The sequence below is a fragment of the Bos mutus genome, chromosome 24 (assembly GCF_027580195.1).
Source record: "Bos mutus isolate GX-2022 chromosome 24, NWIPB_WYAK_1.1, whole genome shotgun sequence".
Taxonomy (NCBI): Eukaryota; Metazoa; Chordata; class Mammalia; order Artiodactyla; family Bovidae; genus Bos; species Bos mutus.
Window position 1 is genome coordinate 22,244,634 of NC_091640.1, and position 14,830 is coordinate 22,259,463.

The 14,830-nt window shown below is 41.7% G+C and overlaps 1 protein-coding gene across 19 annotated transcripts in view; it reads right to left on the reverse strand.

The window, feature by feature from the left end:
• Positions 1-14,830, reverse strand: part of DTNA (dystrobrevin alpha) — a 461,852-nt gene that overhangs the window by 16,320 nt on the left and 430,702 nt on the right. For 12 of the 19 annotated variants that reach the window (XM_070361688.1, XM_070361687.1, XM_070361682.1 and 9 more), the window contains 3 exons: positions 11,177-11,273; positions 9,212-9,232; positions 686-845 (listed from right to left, as the gene is read on the reverse strand). In XM_070361688.1, the coding sequence (XP_070217789.1) occupies positions 686-845; positions 9,212-9,232; positions 11,177-11,273 (278 nt within the window). The remainder of the gene's footprint in view (positions 1-685; positions 846-9,211; positions 9,233-11,176; positions 11,274-14,830) is intronic. The other 7 variants (XM_070361690.1, XM_070361685.1, XM_070361697.1 and 4 more) reach the window with 1 other exon arrangement.

The following is a 14,830-nucleotide window of genomic DNA, read 5'->3' on the forward strand; positions in this document are numbered from 1 at the left end:
GGGCTAAGTCCATAATACGTTTAAAAAAGAGGCTCAACATTCCAAATACGTGGCTTACAGATAAACTTCGGCAGGAAGAGAAACAGCCTCGCAGTACATACATGGCTAGAAGAGGCAGCAGTGGGAGAATGCTGTTTGTCATCTCCAATCACTCTCTGCCCTCCTCTGTGAACTGTGGGGGCCTCGCCTCCCAGCCCCAGGACACAGAGGCAATGAGTCAACTCTGTAAGGCATCTGGAAGGTGACTAAGCATCCTTTTCGATTGCCTCTGTGCTAAAGAGATGGGCTTGTTTACTCTCAAATCTTGAGTTTCCTTTCATGTAAAAAGAAGAAAGCCGGAAATATCTTGCAGGATTTTCAAATGGATTACATTCATATAATTTCCTAGGGATACTGTTGGAAAGATTTTTTTTCCTTTCCCTTAAGGAGCAAAGGCTCATTAAAAAAAACAGGGCAGGGCAAGAGAAGCCAGAAGATAAGATGGTGAAGGGATGAACAGATCAGCGTAGGGAGGTGCTAAAAGGTCTTGCAGGCTTGGCTCTGACACAAGCCACGGAACAGTCTAGAACATCTTTGGTATTGGCTCTGATAACTGTAGAACACGCAATCCTTGGCGACTTTGTTTTTGGTCACATAAAGCAGAACACAGCAAAGTAATACTGATAATAATAGAAATGCCACTTACTTTGTGCAAACGCCTCCTGTACGTCTCCCCCTACCCCCGTGAGTGAGTCCTGAGGCGTGGGGGTCGGGGTGGAGCAGGCGGACGCGGACCGCACCGGCATGGGGATGGGCCTGCTGATGGTGTGGCTAGGGGAGGAGCGGGGGGAGCCTGCCCCCTGGGTCTGGAGAGACAAGGCAAGCCATTAATTTGTTTTCCCCAAGAAGATGCCAAATGCCCTTCCCAGTGCCTCTGTTAAATGTTAAAAACCGTGACAATGGAATCCCAAAGCGAGCTGAAGTTCTACGTCATGGAGATGGCAATGCTCAACTTGAATTGCAGGCGCAGACTGTTTAGGACCTGACCGGACATAGTCTGGAGTTTGGGTTACAAACCGAAAGCGGAGATTATTAGTACCACGTTCACTGTTCTACGTCATAGATGAGATGTTTGCCCACGTAATGAAACTACTGTTAAGCAGTGATAATTTCAAGGTGTTTATTTTCTCCTTGAAAGAAGATCTATACAGAATAAAAAGACATTAGGAAAAAATTTAAACTCGGAGACTATTTAGGATGGATGTGGTATATTGCTCTTCCTAAATTTTCAACCAGTCTGTCCTGCCATCATCTGCAGAGAATAATTTATAGTGCTTATCATGTCATGCCATATTGTGTGTATTAAATCTCAAATTAAGACTCAAATGAGGTGTAAATTGTTTAGTCCCTACTTTACAGGAAAAGTTGACTGTTGAATTGCTCTGATTCAGGGATTCAAATGAGGATGAGAAACATAGAAATCTTGGTTTCCAGTTTGGGGGTAATGCTTCCTATAGGAATTGTCTTTCTCTTCACCTATGAAAAAGCAATATTCTAGCAGTAAGAACAGTGGGATTTAAAAATGAGTGAAGAAAAAGGAGAAAACAACTTAAAAGTCATTCATCTCCTCACTCCAACCCTCAGCAGGAAATCATTCTGAGACTTGTCACACCTTGAATTTCATAGGTTCGGCTCTGCAGTGAGGTCTCTTGGAATCATTTTCTGTTTTAATAATTAGTTTACAAAGGCAGTCAAGTCAGCACAAACATGAAAATGTAAGAAGTGCATATACAACAGATTAGATGTTCACATAAATTGCATTCCAGCCCGCTGGGGCTGGCCAGGGAGAGTGAGGACTCTTTCACAGCAAGCTCCAGAGATTCATCATCACCCCATTCAAACCCCAGACATGCACCACCAGAGCAGTGCTCTGGAGTATTCCATTTAGGTCTTTGCTGTGGGTTCAGCTGCTTGCAGTTAAAACACACAACATCAATCCTGTAAAATGCCATGCTGTTAGCTTTCCAGGGCTCCAGCATCACACATAAAAGTCAAATCTATAACTTGAGAAAAATCCAGAATTAAAATGAAGCAAAACAGAAAATAACTCATGTGATGCTTGAGGCGCTGAGGATTCCACTCTTTCACTCACAACAGTACCTTGGAGTGGCCCGTGAGGCCCAGAGAAGTGAAGTTTGCCTGCTGGTGATGCTTTGCAGCCCCTTGCCCCAGCCTTCTCCGGGATGGACCTGGTTTACCCTAGCGAACTTGTGCAGCTCAAGGTCATTATGGTGACTCCTCTGCTGATGAGCTACCTGGACACCTCCCTGCATCTCACACCAATAGGTGGTGACTTCACTTTTGAGTCATGCTTCGCCATGTACAAAAGGTTTTCACATACATTCCCACTGGTGTCTCTCCATGACCTACTGAAGTAGGCCCCATTATGCTAAACGTGCCGTCATGGACCACAAGGTTCAGAGAGGTGAAAAGAATTGTCCAGGAAATGGGGCTAGAGGGTCTGGGCTGGGGCCTGAGCCCAGGTGCTCTGCCTGCCCTGGGTTGTAGATGGCCTGGATGGCCTATGGCTGGTGGAGGGTCCCTAAAGGAGACAGGTGTTGATCAGTTCCCCTGAGGTCAGGCGCCTCTCCCTGGCAACCCTCCTGTGTATCCTTTCCAAGACAGGGCCCTTGGCAGGGCTCCTTGCCCCTTCTCATCTGTTTTCTTTACCAAGGACCCAGATGCAGATGGCAGGAGGGACTGGCCATGAGAAGCTGGACAGGGGGGTTGAAGGAAGAAGACTTCTCTTGGCTACACAGGGTGGGTTACCTTCTCTACCCTGGAAGCCACATCCTCTTCCGTGATAGGAGGTTCATAATAATAATAAAACTCCACTCTTGTATGCAATTTATAGTCTCTAGAGCATATCGGCATGCCTTAGTTTGCTTTATTCTCTCACTAATAAGTGCTAGGCATGATAGTAGCTTATGTCTCAATAGCAATTGATGGTCTAGAAAGCACCTTAATCCCATCTATTTCACTTAATCCTCTCAACAACCACTTGAGGTATGAGTACTCCCATTTTTCAGGTTAGCAAGACTCAGAGGTCATAATCACCCAAGGTCTCCGAGCTAGTGAAGGACAGAGATGAAATGGACCCCCCAGCCTTTAGCCCACAAGGCCAGGGTTTTCCTACATCACCACAGCTACTTCTCAGGATTGTGGGCACTGGGACCAACCTTCACATGGTTCCATTGCTGTTTCGAAACATACTGTCACTAATGTTGAAAGGGTGAGCTACCCAAAGGCTCAGAAGATGCAGGACAAGGATGCACTGGAGAGTGTGTTGGAGCAGTGGTCTACGGCTTTCTGCTGGGCTATGCAGTAGAACCTTCTAGTTACTGCTCATGGAGAGCAGTGTGAGTGCCAGAGTGGCAGAAGAGCCTTTGGGCTGTTTATCAATCAGTTCAGAAATACAGGCCCCCCGTCTCTTATCTGCAAATGTGAAATCCAATGGGCTACATGTGTTGTTTCCTAACTGCTATGAGGCTACTTATGTGGTATCTGAACTGTATTGAGTTTCTAAAACCAGATTCTGAGTTCTGGAGCATCTCTGGACCCAGTGATTTTGGATATGGGGCTGTGGGCCTGTGTTTCAGTATCTGATGTTACTGGGGCTGTAGTGCATGCCAGCCCTGCTCACACCTGTGCCACTGGATTCTGTACCATATGATGTTCCTGGGGCTGCTGCCACAGGGTACCACAGGGCACCATGCCACCTTTGGGTACCACACTGGCCTCCGCTCTCCCTGCTTAACACCATGTCTCCAAAGCCAACTTTCCCTACCCCTTTCTGCCTCTTTCCTGTCTTCAAAACTCCCATGAGTAGACTTGTGTTAAGAGAAAAATAACAGATTGTGGTTATATGTTAAGGGAAAAACAATTGACTGAGTCTAAATTACACCCATGTGTGAATGACTAACAGCTACTATCTCCTAAATGAATTTCTAATTGGTGCAATTACAAGCAGTCTGATTGTGTGAAGAAATTAGGTGGATGATTCGGTGCTGAAGTAAAGATTCAGCTGCATCTTTTCCCCAGTCATGACCAGCCTTTACCCAGACCTGGGGGTAGAATCCTGGCTCCCTGGGTTATCAGGGCCCACCTCCCTCTGTCAGCACTCGATGACAGTAGACACCAGGGGCTTTGCTGGTGGCTCAGATGGTAAAGCATCTGCCTGCAATGCAGGAGACCTGGGTTTGATCCTTGGGTCACGAAGATCCCCTGAAGAAGGGAATGGCAACCCACTCCAGTATTCTTGCCTGGAGAATTCCATGGATGGAGCCTGGCAGGCTACAGTCCATGGTATCACAAAGAGTGACTAACACTTTCACTTTCAGACTTACTGCTGGGAACACCATCTCAGGCCTTCCTGACTACTGTTCTTGTTGGACTACTAGGGAAGGCAGTTATCTCTTAGCTTTGGGGTAGAAGAGTGAATATGGTACAGTTTCATTTTCACAGGTGTATCCTGTAGCGAACTGTGGCCTCTGGCCTGGTCATGAGGCATGGCCGTTGGGTAACAACTTTAGAAGAGTTAGAGTGAATAATCTCTGTGAACATCCTTTCTTGGAAATTACTCAGTGATTAATGGAGCAAAGACTTAAGGGACAATGGTCCATGCAGATCAATATATAGATTTCAAATTCCTGAGGAGAGAGTTGATTTATGGACAAAGGAAACAATTCATCATACTTGGCAAATTTAAAATAGCTCTCTTCCCAGAGAATAAATGAAAAATTCATTTCTACCCTCCGTTCTCTGAGAATCCACTCAACCTGCTGTTGTATCAATTTTTAAAAAGTGTGACAAGATCCATAAATTTTCTGATTTTTTTCCAGGAAGGATTTGGGTTTCCACTCTGTCCCAGAAAGGAATGAGGCTTCAGGGGAAGTGCCCAGTGTCACTTTGTGGAACCAGCACCATCTAGAGGAATGGCCAAGCAGATGGTCAAGAGACAAGGGGAGGTGGTACTATGGACTCTCCCCAACCCAGGTCACCCACTCCCCGAAAGTCAGCCTCTCAAGTTTGGTGGAGAAAGCAGCACAGTCAGGCCTGCCTGATTTTATGTGGCTGCCTGTTTAGTGACATCCAACCCTTTTCTCATCCTTTCTTCCAAACCACCCTGATTATCATCACAGGGCTTCATGTGGGGATGCAGATGAGGTGCCTAATTCTGATTGGTCAGACAGGAAACACCATATGCCTTGCGTCTTACAGCAGAGATTTCCAGGCAGAAAAGAGGAAGCACTGTGGGAGACAGAGGAGCATTCCAGGGCTTGGAGTACCAGGGAAAGGCCTGGGGAGTCTGAGGGGTACTGCAGACATGCTGGGGTAGCCAGTGGGGTTGATACACCAGGCTTGCTGTGAGGAGTGGAACAGATGAAGCCGGAAAGAGCTGGAGCCAGGTGTGGGGGCCTCCAGCGTCATTAAAGGGGCTTAGCCTTTATCCTGAACTAGAGGATCATTTTGTAAGGTTTTTTAAACAGAGAAGCAATTTTTACTTTTCGAGAATTAGTTAACAATCCCTAATTTAAAAGAAATGTGAGAGATAGAAAGAGAAAGAGGAGAGAAACAGAGAGAAGAGGAGAGGAGAGGAGAGAGAGAGAGAGAGAGAGAGAGAGGCTGGGGAGGTCTGTTTTTGAACACAGATTTCAGTCCTAATATTACAGTCAATTATTTCTGATGTGAATCATCCCCATCCCTATTCATTCGTGATCACTTCCCTACTCCATAGGCTACCCACCAGAGAGGACAAGCAGGGGAAATGATGGAAGGTGAACCTAAGCTGGTAAAATCTATTATTTCTGACCTGTGCATATTTCACAATATGTTTGGAAGAGGCAGGAACCTAAGTGACCATGATTTCCCCAGGGAATTGGGCCATTCAGTTGTAAACAGAGAATAGAATACAGCAGGAGATGGAACTGGGAATGGTGTGTGACTTTCTTCCCCTGACTGAGACACTAGCTAATGTGAGAAAGAGTATATGTGTGTGTATGTGTGTGTGTGTGTGTAAAATGTGGGTCAAATTAGAAAAGCTTATATATTCTGATGTATATGTGTACACATACATACATACATTTATCCTTATATCTGATATGCACAGAGCATTTTACAAAGTGCTTTTACATCCATTATCTTTTTGAATCTTTACAACAACCCTGAGACCCATGTATTATCAGTATGTTTGAGATAAATTGCTAGGAAGTTCATTGACTTACTCAAGATCTTAGAGCTGTGAGTAAGGAACTTAGACCACCATAACTCAGGGCTAACTCCAGTAATCTTTCTAAGAAAATTATTATTGAGATCCTACTTTCTGAACTCAAAGTCAGGATACTTGATTTTAGACCAGGTCATGGTCTTTGGCACTGGAAAGATACTAGAAACTTGGGAACATACCATCACTGCTATTATATCCCAGCCGCCTTCATTATTAAACTTTTTATGAGTGTTCTTTTTATGGTTCCTTCAATAAATCTTAAAAATACACAAAGAAGAAAGAGGGTAGGATAATTTCGACTCAAGTTTGTAAAAAAATTTATTGCTTATGAGACCATAATCATCATCATATTATATTACAGGCACTATTTCTTTTTTAAAAAAATTCATGTTCTCTCCTCAAGGGGAATAAATTCATGCATTACCTCGAACAAGAAACAGTATAAGTAGGAATTATATATACCAGTATAATAAAATACATTGAACCACACAGACTTATGATAAAGCAAGTAGAGGTTATTAAATCAAGCACAATTTGTTGTGTGTGGTGTCTTAAATCTGATTTTACAAAGAGACTGTCCCCAGAGGGGAAAGGCTCATAAATAAAAACAGAATTTAGAAGCAGACGCCAGACTAAAACTTCTAAATTCTCTCCTTAGATCATGTTATACTATGAGAAGTCTATAAATTCAGATGGTATTTGTTTATTTCCTTGTAGAACTGCCTCTGCAGGATTGGGACATATGGGGTTCTGTCTTTAGTTCTGACTGAAGGTCAGTATAAGAATCAGCCACATGAAATCTACTACTGCATGTGTCTGCTTTATTATTCACTCCTCCTCTGGTAAAGCTCTGAGTGAAATTTCCTTTTCATATTTTATGCCAACAGAAACTTTGGCCCCTTGAGGACTGACATTTCTGTTCTGATAAAACTACCAATTATGTTTTCCCTTTTTTGCCTCATTGCTAGAAAGCTCAGAGTAACACCCCTGTCCCTTAAGATAAGCGTATTTGCATTTTCTTTAGTGTTTGATTTTTCTATTTCTATTTTATGAAGTCATTGTTTATGTCTTTAGTTAGTTGTAAGCTGCCTTGGGTCCTTTTGGAAAAGAGACTTGAATATAAGCAAAGACATGAGTAAGACTGCAAAGACTCCTCCGACCTAGACAATGCATTGTTGACATGTCTGGGTATTGCCAGTAGTGGTCTTTAACCTAGGCAGCGATAACCACTGCTGGCTGACATTCAGTGATGCTGCAGCTGTTGAGGGCTCAGCGGGGGAGGAGCTGGAGGGGAAGCAGGCAGTAACGCAGTGATGGACGCTGCCATGGTTTGGCTCTATGCATCCATCTGTTTATGAACGTCCTGGTCCACTGAGCCTTTCAAGAATGCGTTGCCTTGGAAATGGAAGAGAGAGGGTCCCCAAAGGACAATGGCTAAAGCCAGGCTGACTGACTGCAGGGTGTTACCCTCTGCCTCCACTAGGAGGAGTAAGGTTATAGTTGAGCTTTCTTTCTATTTTCTATGCACATGCTGAGTAAGAGACAGGAAGGAAGAGAGGCTGTTTGCAGGAAAGGACCATGAGATGGCATTTTTCTTTACCATGATCTAAGTGTTTCGTATGTACAATAGCAACACCCCAGGTATGAATTTATGGGCAATTATACAGGCAGCAAATGTGTGTCCTTTACCCAGGGGGGCTGTCTCTCATTAAAATTTGACTTCAGTTTAGTGAAGTAACTTTGTTCACAAAATACAAATAATGTAATACATTGTCTTTATTGTCTGACATTACAGATTCGTTTTACACTTTCCTTTTTTTTTTTTTACAGACCATGGGAATGAAGGTTAAAAATGTGTCCAGCATTTTGCAAACATTCTTTGTTACACACAAACACGCACAATGAATAATAGGAAAGAGAATACAGAAGAATGAAAGGGTACGTTGAAATCAGACAGGCTGTGGTTGTCATGGATGCATGGAAATAATGTCAAACTTTTGGATAAGACCGGCAGGTGGGATATATTGTCATACACAGCTCGGTACATGCACTGGGAATGAAAGCTGCTTTTATTTTGTTTATTTGTTTTATTCTTATTGTATTTTGAGCACGTTGCTCCCTCTGCTGGCTTCTGCACCAGGCCACGTGGTCAGACAGAGGGCTTCAGTTCAGCTACAGTTAGAGAGCCACAGGGTTCATATTTCCAGGGAAGATGTATGTAACCCCTTGTGAACTCCTAGAGCAGAAAGGTGCTTGGTGATAAGATAAAGGCTGAAAGTTATCTATTCTTTGGAGATGATTGTCAACCAATGGTAGGTATATTCTAGTCTGAGAAGTGAACAGTTAGAGTTCAGTCTTTCTCTTATTAGACTGAGCACTTAATGGTGAGCAGTGGGGAACAGGGCTTAGTAATTAGGCAATGAGAGGAGATGTAATTGGCTGATTTTTACAAAAAGAAGTTCCACACCTTTTCAGTAAAATGGAAACTGAACTGAACATTCACAGGATGAGCAGATGTCAAGGTTAGCTTCTGAGTGCTAACTGAGGTAGAACCTCAGTGGGTTCCATCTAATGGACCATTAGTAATTGTGGTGAGTGCCTTTCTATTAAGAGAAGGGTCTGATTAACGACCCAGAAAAAGCATGAGACTGCTTTGAAACTTAGACCCTGGAGCTCTAAAGAGTTTCCAACAAATTAAATATGTTCCCTGTTCTAAAAGATGTAATAGCTCTTCTTTTGATGTTGATGGTAGTTATAAAAAATGCTAAATTTTATGTGTCTCAATTCAAGCACTACATTGAAAAGGAAGCAAATTAGTATAATTTTTTTTTTCTCTTTCCAAACTGAAGCATGAACATACATTAGAGGCAAAAGCAATGAGAAAAACGGCAGGACGGCAGGCCCCTCCACTGTTAGTTAAGACCTGCAGTAGGGCACATAACTTACTCCCTGCTTCAATTCTTCTTCCTACAGAAAGATTGAATCAATAATGGTTAGGTTACCCAGGGTTCCAATAAGAGCATGTACACAGTGTGAAGGAATAAAGGTGGGGGAAATCAAGCCTCTTCTACCTTGGGTACTTAGAGTTCCAAGTCTATTTAGGTATTTGAAACTATGGACCTGTCTCTTTCCTCCACGAGTCTAATCATCTTTCAACATGATTTCTCTCCTTATCCTGCAACCGGTACATCCTGATAGAATAGACTACACTCAGGCTACAGTGATGCCAAGATGGCTGGTGGTAAACAGACTCCTCTCCCATTGCTAAAGCGACAGAAGCATAGACGTAGAACCAGAGGGCTGTTTTCAGTTCCCTGTCATTCGGTGACGGGAAAGATGGGACAGGTCCACTTTATTTGGTATATTTGGGGGAAAAAAACCAGAAAAAGCGTGTCTGGATCATCACATGAGATAATAGGGCAGAAACAGCAAGAGGTTATTAATTATCTGGTCCTGTCTTAACATGGGCTTCCCTGGTGGCTCAGATGGTAAAGAATCTGCCTGCACTACAGGAGACCCAGGCTTGATCCCTGGTTCAGGAAGATCCCCTGGAGAAGGGAATGGCAACCCACCCCAGTATTCTTGCCTGGAGAATTCCATGGACAGAGGACAGATAGTACAACAAAAACTGAATTTTATACTTTATATGTCTGATACAATGAAAAGTAAATTTTGTTCAGTAAAGATAAAGCATTTCCGATACTGATGGCAGGAAAAGTCGACTACAGGAATAAAGAATAAAGAAAAGAAAAGAAAAAAAAGTGTTACATTTTCATCAGTGCCTGGGAGACAGTAGGTTTCAACAAATATCTGTTAACTGTTATTTAAGTTTTGAAATTAAAAAATAAATACATAAAAGAAATGAAGGGAGGGAGAAAGAAAAGTAAGAAAGAGAAAGGGAAGGAAAAGAAGGGAAAGGAAAGGGAAGAAAGAAAGAAAAAGAAAGAAAGAAAGAAATACAGAAACAATAAATGATGGGGTGTCAGGGATATAGGGGAGCCATAGACTGAAAGATAGGACATCTTGTCTTGCAAGTGAGCTGTCCCAGAGACTTTGTCTGTGTTACTCCAACATAAGCTTTAGTTCCTGCCTTTGGCATGTCACTGGTTCATGCTTGTTTATATCAGGCAGGATGGCCACAGAGCACTGAAATGTCCACGGGAGCCATCAGGGACATGTGGCCATACGAGTCTACTTTTGAGTTGAAATGCAACTTTGTGCACACTGACGAAGGGACTAAGATTTATGAAAGAAAGAATGCCAGTTCCCAATGAGAATTATTATTATAACACTCTGCAGACCATCTTATTACATGCTCCACTTGTAGAAAAGTGAAGGAGATATTCCCATTTACGCTTTGCATTTGAAACCCATAGGAATTATGTGACTTGCTGCGAAAGCCACACAGATTTGATAACATTTACTGAAATGAAAAAAGTTACTCCTCTTAATAAAACTATAATCACCAAAATTATTTTAATGTCTGTATCTTCATTTTCTGAATTAGATATGAGCTTCAGTTCAGTTTAGTCAGAACTGCTGAAAGCTATGAAATGTGAAATATTTTTGAATAAATTCAGTTTTAGTAATATTACTTCCAAGGACAAAAGGAACTGGAAATGAGCCAACTGGAAATAACTTATGCCATGAAGGTCGTCAGTAGTCTGCTTCCATGAAATAGATAAGAATGAACCCTACAAATGATCTTGTCATTTGATGTGTCTAAGAAAAGATACTAAAACTCAGTTTGAAACCACTTTTTGGGGGAGGAAATCACATATATAGTAATTGGAAAAACCATTGCACATTAGGTGCAAATTTTAAAATGTATTTTATTTATTAATTATTATTATTTTTTTTTACAAATGCCATAGTCGTAGGTCTAGGAAATAGCTATGTGAAACATCTTACCTTTAGTAGTTTCATGAGACCTTCTAACTGGACCATTAGCTCTCTCCGGCTCTCCTGGAGGGCAGACATTCTCTGCTCCAGCTCGTCCTTGCGCTGTCTAAGAAAGAAGTAGTAGTTGTCGTTAGAAACAGCACTCAACTCACTGAGCTAATCACGTTTCCCAGTCTTGAGGCAGGGCAGCGGTGGACACTAGAAAAAGGGCATCTCTGGGTCTTTGACATGGTTACCTGGCAGGGAAATGTCAAATGAATGCACAGTTATAGCTTGTTAGTCATTTAGTTGAGTGTGACTCTTTGGGACCCCACGGACTGTAGCCTGCCAGGCTCCTCTGTCCTTGGAATTCTCCAGGCAAGAATGCTGGAGTGGGTAGCCATTCCTTTCTCCAGAGAACCTTCCTGACCCAGGGACTGTACCTGAGTCTCTTGGAGAAGGAAATGGCAACCCACTCCAGTGTTCTTGCCTGGAGAATCCCAGGGACAGAGGAGCCTGATGGACTATAGTACATGGGGTCCCAAAGAGTCACACACGACTTAGCAACTATCACTCACTCCTGCATTGCAAGCAGATTCTTTACCATTTGAGATACCAGAGCAGCCAGGTATATGTTTAATTGTTAAAAGTCACAGTAAAACAAAATTAAAATCCTACTGGATATTTACCCTCATCTATCCTGAATTAACCATTTAATAAAATATTTTCTGAATGCTAATTATGTCATGGGCTCTGTGCTGTGCCACTGGGTCCTCAGATAACAAACAAAAACCAAACTGCCACTGAAAAAGGCCAAACCCACAGATCTTCCAAGGCCAAGGACCCTCACAGAAAATACTGATTACTTTAGTGTCTGGAAATCAGATTTAGAAAAGTAAATTTTTCATTTTTAAGAATTGTTCAATTCTTAGTATGCAATGTGGTGCCTTTCAGAGGAGGACTTTTCCTTGTACACAGTTTTATAGTCGATCTAAATTTTCTGGTTTGGGTTTGGCTGCTTAGAGTGAAGTCAGAAAAAAGGAGTTCCTACACAATTGTTGCAATAATCTACAAGGTTTGTGTTTGCTTAACTTTGTTTTGCAAAACTTCTATCAGCTGTCAACAAGAATGAAAACCAGGAAGGACACAAATACTAATGATCCACATTTCTGAAGTGTATTTTCCAAATCGATTTCAATCTCTTATTTCATGACTGCTAGTGAAAAAATGATATATACAATTTATTCCTTGCCCCAAGGACTTCTAATTCTGAAATATTAGAAATTATATTTTTAAAAATGTATGGATGCCTTAACCACACATGTGTTAATGTATGAATGGACATGTCTAGCTTCAATGACACAGGCATAATATTAAGTGGAGCTTATAGCAGGGGCTCTGAAATGAAAAACGGACCACATAAAACTGTCACACTGGGTTAGGTCAGTGACTCATCCCGTTGAAAGATACTTTGTGGGAGGACAGGTGATGGATATAAATGAGACGTTTCTAATTTGCTTTAATATAGGCTTTCTCTATAATGATTTATGAATTTAAAATTTATAAACATGTCACTTTTAAAATATATTTGTATTTTTGACTTTTATTGCTACTTAAAGTTTATTTTGAGAGAAATCCTTCTGTTGATTTTCTTTACAATTGCCCCTTTTCTGAATCTTGAGGATAAGGAACACCATAATTTTATAGACCTTAATGGTACCCTATTTTAGTCTTTTGTCTTGCTGGTCTGTAGAATTCTAATTCTGAAAAAGTCTTGCCCAATTCAACAATATTCTTCAGTGACAACTCCATTAGCGGTTTTTTCCTTTGACCTTGTCTGCACATGGTGTTCCAGCTACATCCTCGGTAGGGCTTGGCAGAAGGCAGATAATGTTTCTGATTTATTTCCAGTTCTCGTCTAGATGCTGTTTTGTAATTTTTGGCCTTTTGAGAGCTAAAGGCCAAAAGCACTTTGAGGGGAAGGTTAAAGCAAACTCTTCAAATTATAGATAAGAAGTATTAAAAGAAGCATCTAAAAACCATCAGAAAAAATTAACTTATAGTAATGTATAATTAATCAATATTGAAATAGCCTTATTTGTATTTATCTTAAGTAATACTCTTTCAAAACATGACATTTACTCTTTCATGCGTTGCATTGAAATAAATTTAAAAAATTTATTTAATAATGTCTTCTCTGTAAGTGTTTACACCAATGGTTACCAAATGTGGGTTTGATAACAATAGTGTGGTGCAGCCTCCAGTGTTCCAAGGAACACTGAGAAAACCTGGACTAAATAGTGATTTTATTTTCTTAGAGCTAAATATATCATCTCTAAAAGAATGCCTTTTATTCTGATATTCTGTCAGATTATTTTTAATTTTGTGTGTATTAAAACCTACTTTCTTTAGGAGAATGTTGGGATAATAGGCAAAATTTTTAATATGAACTGTATATTGCTTAGTCACTCAGTTGTGTCTGTCTCTTTGGACTGTATGACCCCATGGAATGTAGCCCACCAAGCACCTCTGTCCATGGAGTTCTCCAGGCAAGAATATTCGAGTGGGTTGCCATACTGTCTTCCAGGGGATCTTCCCAACCCAGAGACTGAACCCAGATCTCCCACATGGCAGGTGGATTCTTTACCATCTGAGCCACCAGGGAAGGCTGAACTGTATATTAATAATAGATAATCATAATAAATATCAATATTAACTTTTCTGAGTTTGATGATGATACCATAGTTATAGAAGAGAATGTCTTTCTTTCTTCTTAGAAAATATATACATAAGTATTTAGGGGTAAAGGATTTTGATGTCTGCATTTTACTCTCAAATGGCTCATCAAAAACGTGTGTGTAGTTTACATATATAAACATATATAGGGAGATAGAGAAGAGTGCGACAAAATGTTTGCACTCCCTAGGTGAAGCGTAGAAGGGAAATTTAGTGTGATATTCTTAAAAATCTTCTGTAGGTGTGAATTGTTTTTCAAAATAAAATGTTAAAAAATATACTGCATTCATGAAACATGCTAACAGGTGATGGTAGTTGAAAGATGTCATTGTAGGGAGTTTCCTGGTGGTCCAGTGATTAAGAATCTGCCAGCCAATGCAAGGGACACGAGTTTGATCCCTGGTCCAAGAAGATCCCACCTGCCATGGAGCAAGTAAGCCCTGCGCCACAACTACTGAGCCTGCGCTCTGCAGCCTGTGCTCTGCCCCAAGAGAAGCCACCGCGATGAGAAGCCCGTGCACCGCAACGAAGAGTAGCCCTTGCTTGCTGCAAACATAGATGCTTGTGTGCTGCAGCTAAAGCCTAGTATAGCCCAAAGAAAGCTGTTACCTGGTGAAACAAAAAGTGCTTAACTTTGTGTTGTTTCCCGCCACCAAAAAAAAAAATTAAGCTGGTCTAATGAAATTCAGTCCTGGGTGTTCATTGGAAGGACTGATGCTGAAGCTGAAACTCCAGTACTTTGGCCACCTCATGCAAAGAGTTGACTCATTGGAAAAGACTCTGATGCTGGGAGGGATTGTGGGCAGGAGGAGAAGGAGACGACAGAGGATGAGATGGCTGTATGGCATCACCGATTCGATGGACATGAGTTTGAGTGAACTCTGGTTGTTGGTGATGGACAGGGAGGCCTGGCGTGCTGCGGTTCATGGGGTCGCAAAGAGTCGGACA